Source organism: Oncorhynchus kisutch, unplaced genomic scaffold (assembly GCF_002021735.2).
Source record: "Oncorhynchus kisutch isolate 150728-3 unplaced genomic scaffold, Okis_V2 scaffold1186, whole genome shotgun sequence".
Classification (NCBI taxonomy): domain Eukaryota; kingdom Metazoa; phylum Chordata; class Actinopteri; order Salmoniformes; family Salmonidae; genus Oncorhynchus; species Oncorhynchus kisutch.
This window is the reverse complement of record NW_022263131.1, coordinates 5,589-19,687: the sequence shown is the minus strand read 5'-3', so window position 1 is coordinate 19,687 and position 14,099 is coordinate 5,589. Positions and strand designations below refer to the sequence as shown.

Sequence of the window (14,099 nt, the reverse complement as noted above, 5' to 3'; positions counted from 1 at the left end):
ACTGTTAATGTACTGTTACACAATTACAATACTGGTACAGTACTATTACAATGCTGTTACAGTACTATTAAAGTACTGTTACACTATCACTATCACAAGGTACTAATCTGTCGTTCTGCCCCTGAACAGGCAGTTAACCCACTGTTCCTAGGCCGTCATTGAAAATAAGAATTTGTTCTTAACTGACTTGCCTATTTAAATAAATGTCAAATAATTTTTTTTATTAAAAATTACAATACTATTAAAGTACTGTTACACTATTACAATGCTGTTACAGTATATAACACACTATTACAATACTATACCACACTGTTACACTACTATACCACACTGTTACACTACTATACCACACTGTTACACTACTATACCACACTGTTACACTACTATACCACACTGTTACACTACTATACCACACTGTTACACTACTATACCACACTGTTACACTGCTATACCACACTGTTACACTACTATACCACACTGTTACAATACTATACCACACTGTTACACTACTATACCACACTGTTACACTGCTATACCACACTGTTACACTGCTATACCACACTGTTACACTGCTATACCACACTGTTACAATACTATACCACACTGTTACACTACTATACCACACTGTTACACTACTATACTACACTGTTACACTACTATACCACACTGTTACAGTATATAACACACTATTACAATACTATACCACACTGTTACAATACTATACTACACTGTTACACTACTATACCACACTATTACACTACTATACCACACTGTTACACTACTATACCACACTGTTACACTACTATACCACACTATTACACTACTATACCACACTGTTACAATACTATACCACACTGTTACACTACTATACCACACTGTTACAATACTATACCACACTGTTACAATACTATACCACACTGTTACACTACTATACCACACTGTTACACTACTATACCACACTGTTACACTACTATACCACACTGTTACACTACTATACCACACTGTTACACTACTATACCACACTGTTACACTACTATACCACACTGTTACACTACTATACCACACTGTTACACTACTATACCACACTGTTACAATACTATACCACACTGTTACAATACTATACCACACTGTTACACTGCTATACTACACTGTTACAATACTATACCACACTGTTACAATACTATACCACACTGTTACACTGCTATACTACACTGTTACAATACTATACCACCCTGTTACACTACTATACCACACTGTTACACTGCTATACTACACTGTTACAATACTATACCACACTGTTACAATACTATACCACACTGTTACACTGCTATACTACACTGTTACAATACTATACTACACTGTTACACTACTATACCACACTGTTACACTACTATACCACACTGTTACAATACTATACCACCCTGTTACACTACTATACCACACTGTTACAATACTATACCACCCTGTTACACTGCTATACCGCACTATTACAATACTATACCACACTATTACAATACTATACCACACTAGTACAGTACTATTACAATACTGTTAGATTACTGTTATACTACTCTACCAGACTGATACACTACTATACCACTATACCACACTGTTACACTACTATACCACTATACCGCACTGTTACACTACTATACCACACTGTTACACTGCTATACCACACTGTTACACTACTATACCACACTGTTACACTACTATACCACACTGTTACACTACTATACCACACTGTTACACTACTATACCACTATACCACACGGTTACACTACTATACCACACCGGTACACTGCTATACCACACTGTTACACTGCTATACCACACTGTTACACTACTATACCTCTATACCACACTGTACAGTACTATATCACTATACCACACTGTTACACTGCTATACCACACTGTTACACTACTATACCACACTGTTACTATACTATACCACTATACCACACTGTTACAGTACCATACTACTATACCACACTGTTACATTACTATACCACACTCTTACAGTACCATACTACTATACCACACTCTTACATTACTATACCACACTCTTACATTACTATACCACACTCTTACAGTACTATACCACACTCTTACAGTACTATACCACACTGTTACACTACTATACCACACTGTTACACTACTATACCACACTGTTACACTACTATACCACACTGTTACACTACTATACCACACTGTTACACTACTATACCACACTGTTACACTACTATACCACACTGTTACACCACACTGTTTTACCACACTGTTACAATACTATACCACACTGTTACACTACTATACCACAATGTTACACTACTATACCACACTATTACACTACTATACCACACCGTTACACTGCTACACCACTATACCACACTGTTACACTGCTATACCACACTGTTACGCTACTATACCACACTGTTACATTACTATATCACTATACCACACTGTTACAGTACTATACCACACTGTTACAGTACTATACCACACTGTTACAGTACTATACCACACTGTTACACTACTATACCACACTGTTACACTACTATACCACACTGTTACACTACTATACCACAATGTTACACTACTGTACCACACTGTTACACTGCCATACCACACTGTTACACTACTATACCACTATACCACACTGTTACACCACTATACCACACCGTTACACTACTATACCACACTGTTACAGTACTATACCACGATACCACACTGTTACACTACTATACTACACTGTTACACTGCTATACCACCCTGTTACTGTACTATACCACACTGTTACAGTACTATACCACGATACCACCCTGTTACACTGCTGTACCACACTGTTACACTACTATACCACACTGTTACACTGCTATACCACACTGGTACAACACTATACCACACTGTTACACTACTATACCACACCGTTACACTACTATACCACACCGGTACACTGCTATACCACACTGGTACACTGCTATACCACACTGTTACACTGCTATACCACACTGTTACACTACTATACCACACCGTTACACTACTATACCACACTGGTACACTGCTATACCACACTGGTACACTGCTATACCACACTGGTACACTGCTATACCACACTGGTACACTGCTATACCACACTGTTACAATACTATACCACACCGTTACACTACTATACCACACTGTTACACTACTATACCACACCGTTACACTACTATACCACACTGTTACACTGCTATACCACACTGTTACACTGCTATACCACACGGTTACACGGCTATACCACACGGTTACACGGCTATACCACACTGTTACACTACTATACCACACTGTTACACTACTATACCACACTGTTACACTACTATACCACACTGTTACACTACTATACCACACTGTTACACTACTATACCACACTGTTACGACTACTACAATACTGTACTACATTATTACAATACTATACCAGACTATAACAGTTTCTATCTCAAGGCCATCAGACTGCTAAACAGCCATCCCCAGCACATCAGAGGCGGCTGCCTATAGACATAGATTAGGAATCACTGGCCACTTTTAGAAATGGATCACTTGCCACTTTAATAATGTTTCCGTATCTAGCATTTACTCATCTCATATGTATAAACTGTACTCTATGCTATTCTACGGTATCTTAGTCACTTTAATAATGTTTCCGTATCTTGCGTTACTCATCTCATATGTATAACTGCACTCAACACTATTCTACGGTATTTTAGTCACTTTAATTGTTTATAAATATTGTACTCTATACTATACCATTGTATCTTAGTCCAATGCTGCTCTGACATATATCTATATATATTCTTAATCCGTTCCTTACTTAGATTAACGTGTGTTTTGGGTATATGTTGTGAAACTGTTAGATATTACGTGTTAGATATTACTGCACTGTTGGAGCTAGAAGCACAAGCATTTCTCTACACTCTATAACATCTGCTAAACACGTGTATGTGACCAATAAAATGTGACTATACATTCATGCAACTCAATAGGAACTTAATAGGAACGGTTGGGATTAGTGTTGTATACACACTCTCCTATAGGCCTATTCACACACACACTCTCCTATAGGCCTATTCACACACACACTCTCCTATAGGCCTATTCTCTCACACACTCTCCTATAGGCCTATTCACACACACTCTCTCCTATAGGCCTATTCACACACACTCTCTCCTATAGGCCTATTCACACACACACTCTCCTATATACCTATTCACACACACACTCTCCTATAGGCCTATTCACACACACACTCTCCTATAGGCCTATTCACACACACACTCTCCTATAGGCCTATTCACACACACACTCTCCTATAGGCCTATTCTCACACACACTCTCCTATAGGCCTATTCTCACACACTTTTTTTTCACCTTTACTTAACCAGGTAGGCTAGTTGAGAACAAGTTCTCATTTACAACTGCGTCCTGGCCAAGATAAAGCATAGCAGTGTGAGCAGACAACACAGAGTTACACATGGAGTAAACAATTAACAAGTCAATAACACAGTAGAAAAAAAAGGGGGAGTCTATATACAATGTGTGCAAAAGGCATGAGGAGGTAGGCGAATAATTACAATTTTGCAGATTAACACTGGAGTGATAAATGATCAGATGGTCATGTACAGGTAGAGATATTGGTGTGCAAAAGAGCAGAAAAGTAAATAAATAAAAACAGTATGGGGATGAGGTAGGTGAAAATGGGTGGGCTATTTACCAATAGACTATGTACAGCTGCAGCGATCGGTTAGCTACTCAGATAGCTGATGTTTGAAGTTGGTGAGGGAGATAAAAGTCTCCAACTTCAGCGATTTTTGCAATTCGTTCCAGTCACAGGCAGCAGAGTACTGGAACGAAAGGCGGCCAAATGAGGTGTTTGCTTTAGGGATGATCAGTGAGATACACCTGCTGGAGCGCACGCTCTCCTATAGGCCTATTCTCACACACACTCTCCTATATACCTATTCACACACACACTCTCCTATAGGCCTATTCACACACACTCTCTCCTATAGGCCTATTCACACACACTCTCTCCTATAGGCCTATTCACACACACTCTCCTATAGGCCTATTCACACACACACACACACACACACACACACACACACACTCTCCGATTGGCCTATACACACACACACTCTCCTATAGGCCTATTCACACACACACACACTCTCCTATAGGCCTATTCACACACTCTCCTATAGGCCTATTCACACACACACACACACTCTCCTATAGGCCTATTCACACACACACACACACACACACTCTCCTATAGGCCTATTCACACACACACACACACACACACACACACACACACACACACACACACACACACACACACACACACACATACACACACACACACACACTCTCCTATAGGCCTATTCACTCACACACACACACACACACACACACACACACACACTCTCCTATAGGCCTATTCACACACACACACACACACACACACACACACACACACACACACACACACACACACACACACACACTCTCCTATATACCTATTCACACACACACTCTCCTATAGGCCTATTCACACACTCTCCTATAGGCCTATCAACACACACACACATACACACTCTCCTATAGGCCTATTCACACACACACTTGCTCAACCCCCAAACACGTTCAAATAATTACAAATGGCAATTACTGTAAGTGTAATATAGGCGTAGCGGTGCCATTTCCCTCCCACAGCGTAGTGGACCAGCCTAGCCTCATCTGAGCCAGCCAGCCCTCTGCTCTGTTGACGCCCCAGGCCTCGGAGGAACATTTGCACTGTAGAATACCTTCTGTTGTCTCCACTTCTGTTTGTTGTGTTTTTGTTCTCTCTCACACACACACATTCTCTTGCTTATGTTTGGTGGAAACCAATCTAAATGAGTTGCGTGATGAACCTGGTGTGTGTGTCTAGGTTAGTGACTGTGTCTGCTGTTTATTGCCATCCATAACAATGGGGTTGGATTGTTTTCCTACAGTCACGTCTGACCAGCCAGTCTGAGGCCATGGCCTTACAGAATGTGAGGAGCCTAAGAGGGAACTCTCGCTGTGTGGACTGTGAGGCCCAGAGTGAGTTACAACTATCTATTTTGCCTCTGATAGCTAACAACAGTGTACCTCCCGCCAGATCCTTCAGTTATACCTGTTCTGTCTCCTTCACTTCCCGCCTGATCCTTCAGTTATACCTGTTCTGTCTCCTTCACTTCCCGCCTGATCCTTCAGTTATACCTGTTCTGGCTCCTTCACCTCCCGCCTGATCCTTCAGTAATACCTGTTCTGTCTCCTTCACCTCCCGTCTGATCCTTCAGTAATACATGTTCTGTCTCCTTCACCTCCCGTCTGATCCTTCAGTAATACCTGTTCTGTCTCCTTCACCTCCCGCCTGATCCTTCAGTCATACCTGTTCTGTCTCCTTCACCTCCCGCCTGATCCTTCAGTAATACCTGTTCTGTCTCCTTCACCTCCCGTCTGATCCTTCAGTAATACCTGTTCTGTCTGCTTCACCTCCCGTCTGATCCTTCAGTAATACCTGTTCTGTCTCCTTCACCTCCTGCCTGATCCTTCAGTCATACCTGTTCTGTCTCCTTCACCTCCCGTCTGATCCTTCAGTAATACCTGTTCTGTCTCCTTCACCTCCCGTCTGATCCTTCAGTAATACCTGTTCTGTCTGCTTCACCTCCCGTCTGATCCTTCAGTAATACCTGTTCTGTCTCCTTCACCTCCTGCCTGATCCTTCAGTCATACCTGTTCTGTCTCCTTCACCTCCCGTCTGATCCTTCAGTAATACCTGTTCTGTCTCCTTCACCTCCCGTCTGATCCTTCAGTAATACCTGTTCTCTCCTTCACCTCCCGTCTGATCCTTCAGTAATACCTGTTCTGTCTCCTTCACCTCCCGTCTGATCCTTCAGTAATACCTGTTCTGTCTCCTTCACCTCCCGTCTGATCCTTCAGTAAAATCTGTTCTGCCTGATCCTTCACCTCCCATCTGATCCTTCAGTCATACCTGTTCTGCCTGATCCTTCACCTCCCGTCTGATCCTTCAGTCATACCTGTTCTGTCTCCTTCACCTCCCGTCTGATCCTTCAGTAATACCTGTTCTGTCTCCTTCACCTCCCGTCTGATCCTTCAGTCATACCTGTTCTGCCTGATCCTTCACCTCCCATCTGATCCTACAGTCATACCTGTTCTGCCTGATCCTTCACCTCCCGTCTGATCCTTCAGTCATACCTGTTCTGTCTCCTTCACCTCCCGTCTGATCCTTCAGTAATACCTGTTCTGCCTGATCCTTCACCTTCCGTCTGATCCTTCAGTCATACCTGTTCTGTCTCCTTCACCTCCCGTCTGATCCTTCAGTAATACCTGTTCTGCCTGATCCTTCACCTTCCGTCTGATCCTTCAGTCATACCTGTTCTGTCTCCTTCACCTCCCGTCTGATCCTTCAGTCATACCTGTTCTGTCTCCTTCACCTCCCGTCTGATCCTTCAGTAAAACCTGTTCTGCCTGATCCTTCACCTTCCGTCTGATCCTTCAGTCATACCTGTTCTGCCTGATCCTTCACCTCCCGTCTGATCCTTCAGTAATACCTGTTCTGCCTGATTCTTCACCTCCCGTCTGATCCTTCAGTAATACTTGTTCTGTCTCCTTCACCTCCTGTCTGATCCTTCAGTAATACCTGTTCTGTCTCCTTCACCTCCTGTCTGATCCTTCAGTAATACCTGTTCTGTCTCCTTCACCTCCTGTCTGATCCTTCAGTAATACCTGTTCTGTCTGCTTCACCTCCTGTCTGATCCTTCAGTAATATGGTATTGATTGATTGATTGATTTTATTATCCAGTTAAAATAAACAATAATACGTTTTATGATTGTATCCATTTTTCTTTTGAATCATTTTACAAATATGTCTTATGGATTCAAATGAAGTATCTAAAATGTGTGTCGTCTCTTTTTCCCAGACCCCGACTGGGCCAGTCTCAACCTGGGAGCGTTGATCTGTATCGAGTGTTCAGGGATCCACAGGAACCTGGGGACCCACCTATCTCGTGTTCGGTCCCTGGACCTGGATGAGTGGCCCCTGGAGCTCCTCAAGGTCATGACCTCTATAGGCAACGAGCTGGCCAATGACGTGTGGGAGGGCAACGCACAGGGACACCTCAAACCAGCACCCGATGCCACCAGGTAGGGGGAGTACTCCAGTCTCTTTGTCTCTGTCTGTTTCCTCTCCTTTCTGCTCTCTGCTCGTTCTCTCTCTGCTCGCTCGCTCTCTCTGTTCACTCTCTCTCTCTGCTCTCTTTCTCTGCTCGCTCTCTCTCTCTGTTCACTCTCTCTCTGTTCACTCTCTCTCTGCTCGCTCTCTCTCTCTGTTCACTCTCTCTCTCTGCTCTCTCTCTCTGCTCGCTCTCTCTCTCTGCTCGCTCTCTCTCTCTGTTCACTCTCTCTCTCTGCTCGCTCTCTCTCTGTTCACTCTCTCTCTCTGCTCGCTCTCTCTCTCTGTTCGCTCTCTCTCTGCTCTCTCTCTTTCTCTGCCTCTCTCTTTCTTTTCCAGAGATTCTTCCTGAAAATCATTACTTACTACATTTAGATTCTTAACTTGTAGTTTCGAATTCCCACTCCCACTGCGCTGGTAAAATAATATTCTGGATTTGTTGAGCTCTAACCTGTTTTGCATTATTTAGGCGGCAGGTAGCCTAGTGGTTAGAGCGTTGGGCCAGTAACCAGCAGGTAGCCTAGTGGTTAGAGCGTTGGGCCAGTAACCAGCAGGTAGCCTAGTGGTTAGAGCGTTGGACTAGTAACCAGCAGGTAGCCTAGTGGTTAGAGCGTTGGACTAGTAACCAGCAGGTAGCCTAGTGGTTAGAGCGTTGGCCTAGTAACCAGCAGGTAGCCTAGTGGTTAGAGCGTTGGACTAGTAACCAGCAGGTAGCCTAGTGGTTAGAGCGGTGGGCCAGTAACCAGCAGGTAGCCTAGTGGTTAGAGCGTTGGACTAGTAACCAGCAGGTAGCCTAGTGGTTAGAGCGTTGGGCCAGTAACCAGCAGGTAGCCTAGTGGTTAGAGCGTTGGACTAGTAACCAGCAGGTAGCCTAGTGGTTAGAGCGTTGGACTAGTAACCAGCAGGTAGCCTAGTGGTTAGAGCGTTGGACTAGTAACCAGCAGGTAGCCTAGTGGTTAGAGCGTTGGGCCAGTAACCAGCAGGTAGCCTAGTGGTTAGAGCGTTGGACTAGTAACCAGCAGGTAGCCTAGTGGTTAGAGCGTTGGACTAGTAACCAGCAGGTAGCCTAGTGGTTAGAGCGTTGGACCAGTAACCAGCAGGTAGCCTAGTGGTTAGAGCGTTGGACTAGTAACCAGCAGGTAGCCTAGTGGTTAGAGCGTTGGACTAGTAACCAGCAGGTAGCCTAGTGGTTAGAGCGTTGGACCAGTAACCAGCAGGTAGCCTAGTGGTTAGAGCGTTGGACCAGTAACCAGCAGGTAGCCTAGTGGTTAGAGCGTTCGACTAGTAACCAGCAGGTAGCCTAGTGGTTAGAGCGTTGGACCAGTAACCAGCAGGTAGCCTAGTGGTTAGAGCGTTGGGCCAGTAACCAGCAGGTAGCCTAGTGGTTAGAGCGTTGGACTAGTAACCAGCAGGTAGCCTAGTGGTTAGAGCGTTGGCCTAGTAACCAGCAGGTAGCCTAGTGGTTAGAGCGTTGGGCCAGTAACCAGCAGGTAGCCTAGTGGTTAGAGCGTTGGACTAGTAACCAGCAGGTAGCCTAGTGGTTAGAGCGTTGGGCCAGTAACCAGCAGGTAGCCTAGTGGTTAGAGCGTTGGCCTAGTAACCAGCAGGTAGCCTAGTGGTTAGAGCGTTGGGCCAGTAACCAGCAGGTAGCCTAGTGGTTAGAGCGTTGGACTAGTAACCAGCAGGTAGCCTAGTGGTTAGAGCGTTGGGCCAGTAACCAGCAGGTAGCCTAGTGGTTAGAGCGTTGGACTAGTAACCAGCAGGTAGCCTAGTGGTTAGAGCGTTGGGCCAGTAACCAGCAGGTAGCCTAGTGGTTAGAGCGTTGGCCTAGTAACCAGCAGGTAGCCTAGTGGTTAGAGCGTTGGCCTAGTAACCAGCAGGTAGCCTAGTGGTTAGAGCGTTGGGCCAGTAACCAGCAGGTAACCTAGTGGTTAGAGCGTTGGGCCAGTAACCAGCAGGTAGCCTAGTGGTTAGAGCGTTGGGCCAGTAACCAGCAGGTAGCCTAGTGGTTAGAGCGTTGGACTAGTAACCAGCAGGTAGCCTAGTGGTTAGAGCGTTGGGCCAGTAACCAGCAGGTAGCCTAGTGGTTAGAGCGTTGGACTAGTAACCAGCAGGTAGCCTAGTGGTTAGAGCGTTGGACTAGTAACCAGCAGGTAGCCTAGTGGTTAGAGCGTTGGACTAGTAACCAGCAGGTAGCCTAGTGGTTAGAGCGTTGGACTAGTAACCAGCAGGTAGCCTAGTGGTTAGAGCGTTGGACTAGTAACCAGCAGGTAGCCTAGTGGTTAGAGCGTTGGACTAGTAACCAGCAGGTAGCCTAGTGGTTAGAGCGTTGGACTAGTAACCAGCAGGTAGCCTAGTGGTTAGAGCGTTGGGCCAGTAACCAGCAGGTAGTCTAGTGGTTAGAGCGTTGGGCCAGTAACCAGCAGGTAGCCTAGTGGTTAGAGCGTTGGTCTAGTAACTAGCAGGTAGCCTAGTGGTTAGAGCGTTGGGCCAGTAACCAGCAGGTAGCCTAGTGGTTAGAGCGTTGGGCCGGTAACCAGCAGGTAGCCTAGTGGTTAGACCGTTGGACTAGTAACCAGCAGGTAGCCTAGTGGTTAGAGCGTTGGGCCAGTAACCAGCAGGTAGCCTAGTGGTTAGAGCGTTGGACTAGTAACCAGCAGGTAGCCTAGTGGTTAGAGCGTTGGACTAGTAACCAGCAGGTAGCCTAGTGGTTAGAGCGTTGGACTAGTAACCAGCAGGTAGCCTAGTGGTTAGAGCGTTGGACTAGTAACCAGCAGGTAGCCTAGTGGTTAGAGCGTTGGACTAGTAACCAGCAGGTAGCCTAGTGGTTAGAGCGTTGGGCCAGTAACCAGCAGGTAGCCTAGTGGTTAGAGCGTTGGACTAGTAACCAGCAGGTAGCCTAGTGGTTAGAGCGTTGGACTAGTAACCAGCAGGTAGCCTAGTGGTTAGAGCGTTGGACTAGTAACCAGCAGGTAGCCTAGTGGTTAGAGCGTTGGACTAGTAACCAGCAGGTAGCCTAGTGGTTAGAGCGTTGGACTAGTAACCAGCAGGTAGCCTAGTGGTTAGAGTGTTGGACTAGTAACCAGCAGGTAGCCTAGTGGTTAGAGCGTTGGACTAGTAACCAGCAGGTAGCCTAGTGGTTAGAGCGTTGGACTAGTAACCAGCAGGTAGCCTAGTGGTTAGAGCGTTGGACTAGTAACCAGCAGGTAGCCTAGTGGTTAGAGCGTTGGACTAGTAACCAGCAGGTAGCCTGGTGGTTAGAGCGTTGGGCCAGTAACCAGCAGGTAGCCTAGTGGTTAGAGCGTTGGACTAGTAACCAGCAGGTAGCCTAGTGGTTAGAGCGTTGGACTAGTAACCAGCAGGTAGCCTAGTGGTTAGAGCGTTGGCCTAGTAACCAGCAGGTAGCCTAGTGGTTAGAGCATTGGGCCAGTAACCAGCAGGTAGCCTAGTGGTTAGAGCGTTGGACTAGTAACCAGCAGGTAGCCTAGTGGTTAGAGCATTGGGCCAGTAACCAGCAGGTAGCCTAGTGGTTAGAGCGTTGGCCTAGTAACCAGCAGGTAGCCTAGTGGTTAGAGCGTTGGGCCAGTAACCAGCAGGTAGCCTAGTGGTTAGAGCGTTGGACTAGTAACCAGCAGGTAGCCTAGTGGTTAGAGCGTTGGGCCAGTAACCAGCAGGTAGCCTAGTGGTTAGAGCGTTGGACTAGTAACCAGCAGGTAGCCTAGTGGTTAGAGCGTTGGGCCAGTAACCAGCAGGTAGCCTAGTGGTTAGAGCGTTGGACTAGTAACCAGCAGGTAGCCTAGTGGTTAGAGCGTTGGACTAGTAACCAGCAGGTAGCCTAGTGGTTAGAGCGTTGGACTAGTAACCAGCAGGTAGCCTAGTGGTTAGAGCGTTGGACTAGTAACCAGCAGGTAGCCTAGTGGTTAGAGCGTTGTTGGACTAGTTAACCAGCAGGTAGCCTAGTGGTTAGAGCGTTGGACTAGTAACCAGCAGGTAGCCTAGTGGTTAGAGCGTTGGGCCAGTAACCAGCAGGTAGCCTAGTGGTTAGAGCGTTGGGCCAGTAACCAGCAGGTAGCCTAGTGGTTAGAGCGTTGGACTAGGTAACGCAGCAGGTAGCCTAGTGGTTAGAGCGTTGGGCCAGTAACCAGCAGGTAGCCTAGTGGTTAGAGCGTTGGGCCAGTAACCAGCAGGTAGCCTAGTGGGTTAGAGCGTTGGACTAGTAACCAGCAGGTAGCCTAGTGGTTAGAGCGTTGGGCCAGTAACCAGCAGGTAGCCTAGTGTTTAGAGCGTTGGACTAGTAACCAGCAGGTAGCCTAGTGGTTAGAGCGTTGGACTAGTAACCAGCAGGTAGCCTAGTGGTTAGAGCGTTGGACTAGTAACCAGCAGGTAGCCTAGTGGTTAGAGCGTTGGACTAGTAACCAGCAGGTAGCCTAGTGGTTAGAGCGTTGGGCCAGTAACCAGCAGGTAGCCTAGTGGTTAGAGCGTTGGACTAGTAACCAGCAGGTAGCCTAGTGGTTAGAGCGTTGGACTAGTAACCAGCAGGTAGCCTAGTGGTTAGAGCGTTGGACTAGTAACCAGCAGGTAGCCTAGTGGTTAGAGCGTTGGACTAGTAACCAGCAGGTAGCCTAGTGGTTAGAGCGTTGGACTAGTAACCAGCAGGTAGCCTAGTGGTTAGAGCGTTGGACTAGTAACCAGCAGGTAGCCTAGTGGTTAGAGCGTTGGACTAGTAACCAGCAGGTAGCCTAGTGGTTAGAGCGTTGGACTAGTAACCAGCAGGTAGCCTGGTGGTTAGAGCGTTGGGCCAGTAACCAGCAGGTAGCCTAGTGGTTAGAGCGTTGGACTAGTAACCAGCAGGTAGCCTAGTGGTTAGAGCGTTGGACTAGTAACCAGCAGGTAGCCTAGTGGTTAGAGCGTTGGCCTAGTAACCAGCAGGTAGCCTAGTGGTTAGAGCATTGGGCCAGTAACCAGCAGGTAGCCTAGTGGTTAGAGCGTTGGACTAGTAACCAGCAGGTAGCCTAGTGGTTAGAGCATTGGGCCAGTAACCAGCAGGTAGCCTAGTGGTTAGAGCGTTGGCCTAGTAACCAGCAGGTAGCCTAGTGGTTAGAGCGTTGGGCCAGTAACCAGCAGGTAGCCTAGTGGTTAGAGCGTTGGACTAGTAACCAGCAGGTAGCCTAGTGGTTAGAGCGTTGGGCCAGTAACCAGCAGGTAGCCTAGTGGTTAGAGCGTTGGACTAGTAACCAGCAGGTAGCCTAGTGGTTAGAGCGTTGGGCCAGTAACCAGCAGGTAGCCTAGTGGTTAGAGCGTTGGACTAGTAACCAGCAGGTAGCCTAGTGGTTAGAGCGTTGGACTAGTAACCAGCAGGTAGCCTAGTGGTTAGAGCGTTGGACTAGTAACCAGCAGGTAGCCTAGTGGTTAGAGCGTTGGACTAGTAACCAGCAGGTAGCCTAGTGGTTAGAGCGTTGGACTAGTAACCAGCAGGTAGCCTAGTGGTTAGAGCGTTGGACTAGTAACCAGCAGGTAGCCTAGTGTTTAGAGCGTTGGACTAGTAACCAGCAGGTAGCCTAGTGGTTAGAGCGTTGGGCCAGTAACCAGCAGGTAGCCTAGTGGTTAGAGCGTTGGGCCAGTAACCAGCAGGTAGCCTAGTGGTTAGAGCGTTGGACTAGTAACCAGCAGGTAGCCTAGTGGTTAGAGCGTTGGGCCAGTAACCAGCAGGTAGCCTAGTGGTTAGAGCGTTGGGCCAGTAACCAGCAGGTAGCCTAGTGGTTAGAGCGTTGGACTAGTAACCCAGCAGGTAGCCTAGTGGTTAGAGCGTTGGGCCAGTAACCAGCAGGTAGCCTAGTG

The 14,099-nt window shown here is 46.6% G+C and overlaps 1 protein-coding gene across 1 annotated transcript in view; it reads left to right on the top strand.

Moving 5' to 3' along the window:
* The window catches only part of LOC109886438 (arf-GAP with GTPase, ANK repeat and PH domain-containing protein 1-like), a gene marked incomplete at its 5' end in the record, with an annotated part of 64,328 nt that extends 56,034 nt beyond the window's left edge, over positions 1-8,294 (top strand). Inside the window, 2 exons of the mRNA XM_031817897.1 lie at positions 6,037-6,127; positions 8,011-8,294. Coding sequence (XP_031673757.1) covers positions 6,037-6,127; positions 8,011-8,237 — 318 coding nt within the window. The remainder of the gene's footprint in view (positions 1-6,036; positions 6,128-8,010) is intronic.
* Between the last annotated feature and the right edge of the window lie 5,805 nt (positions 8,295-14,099).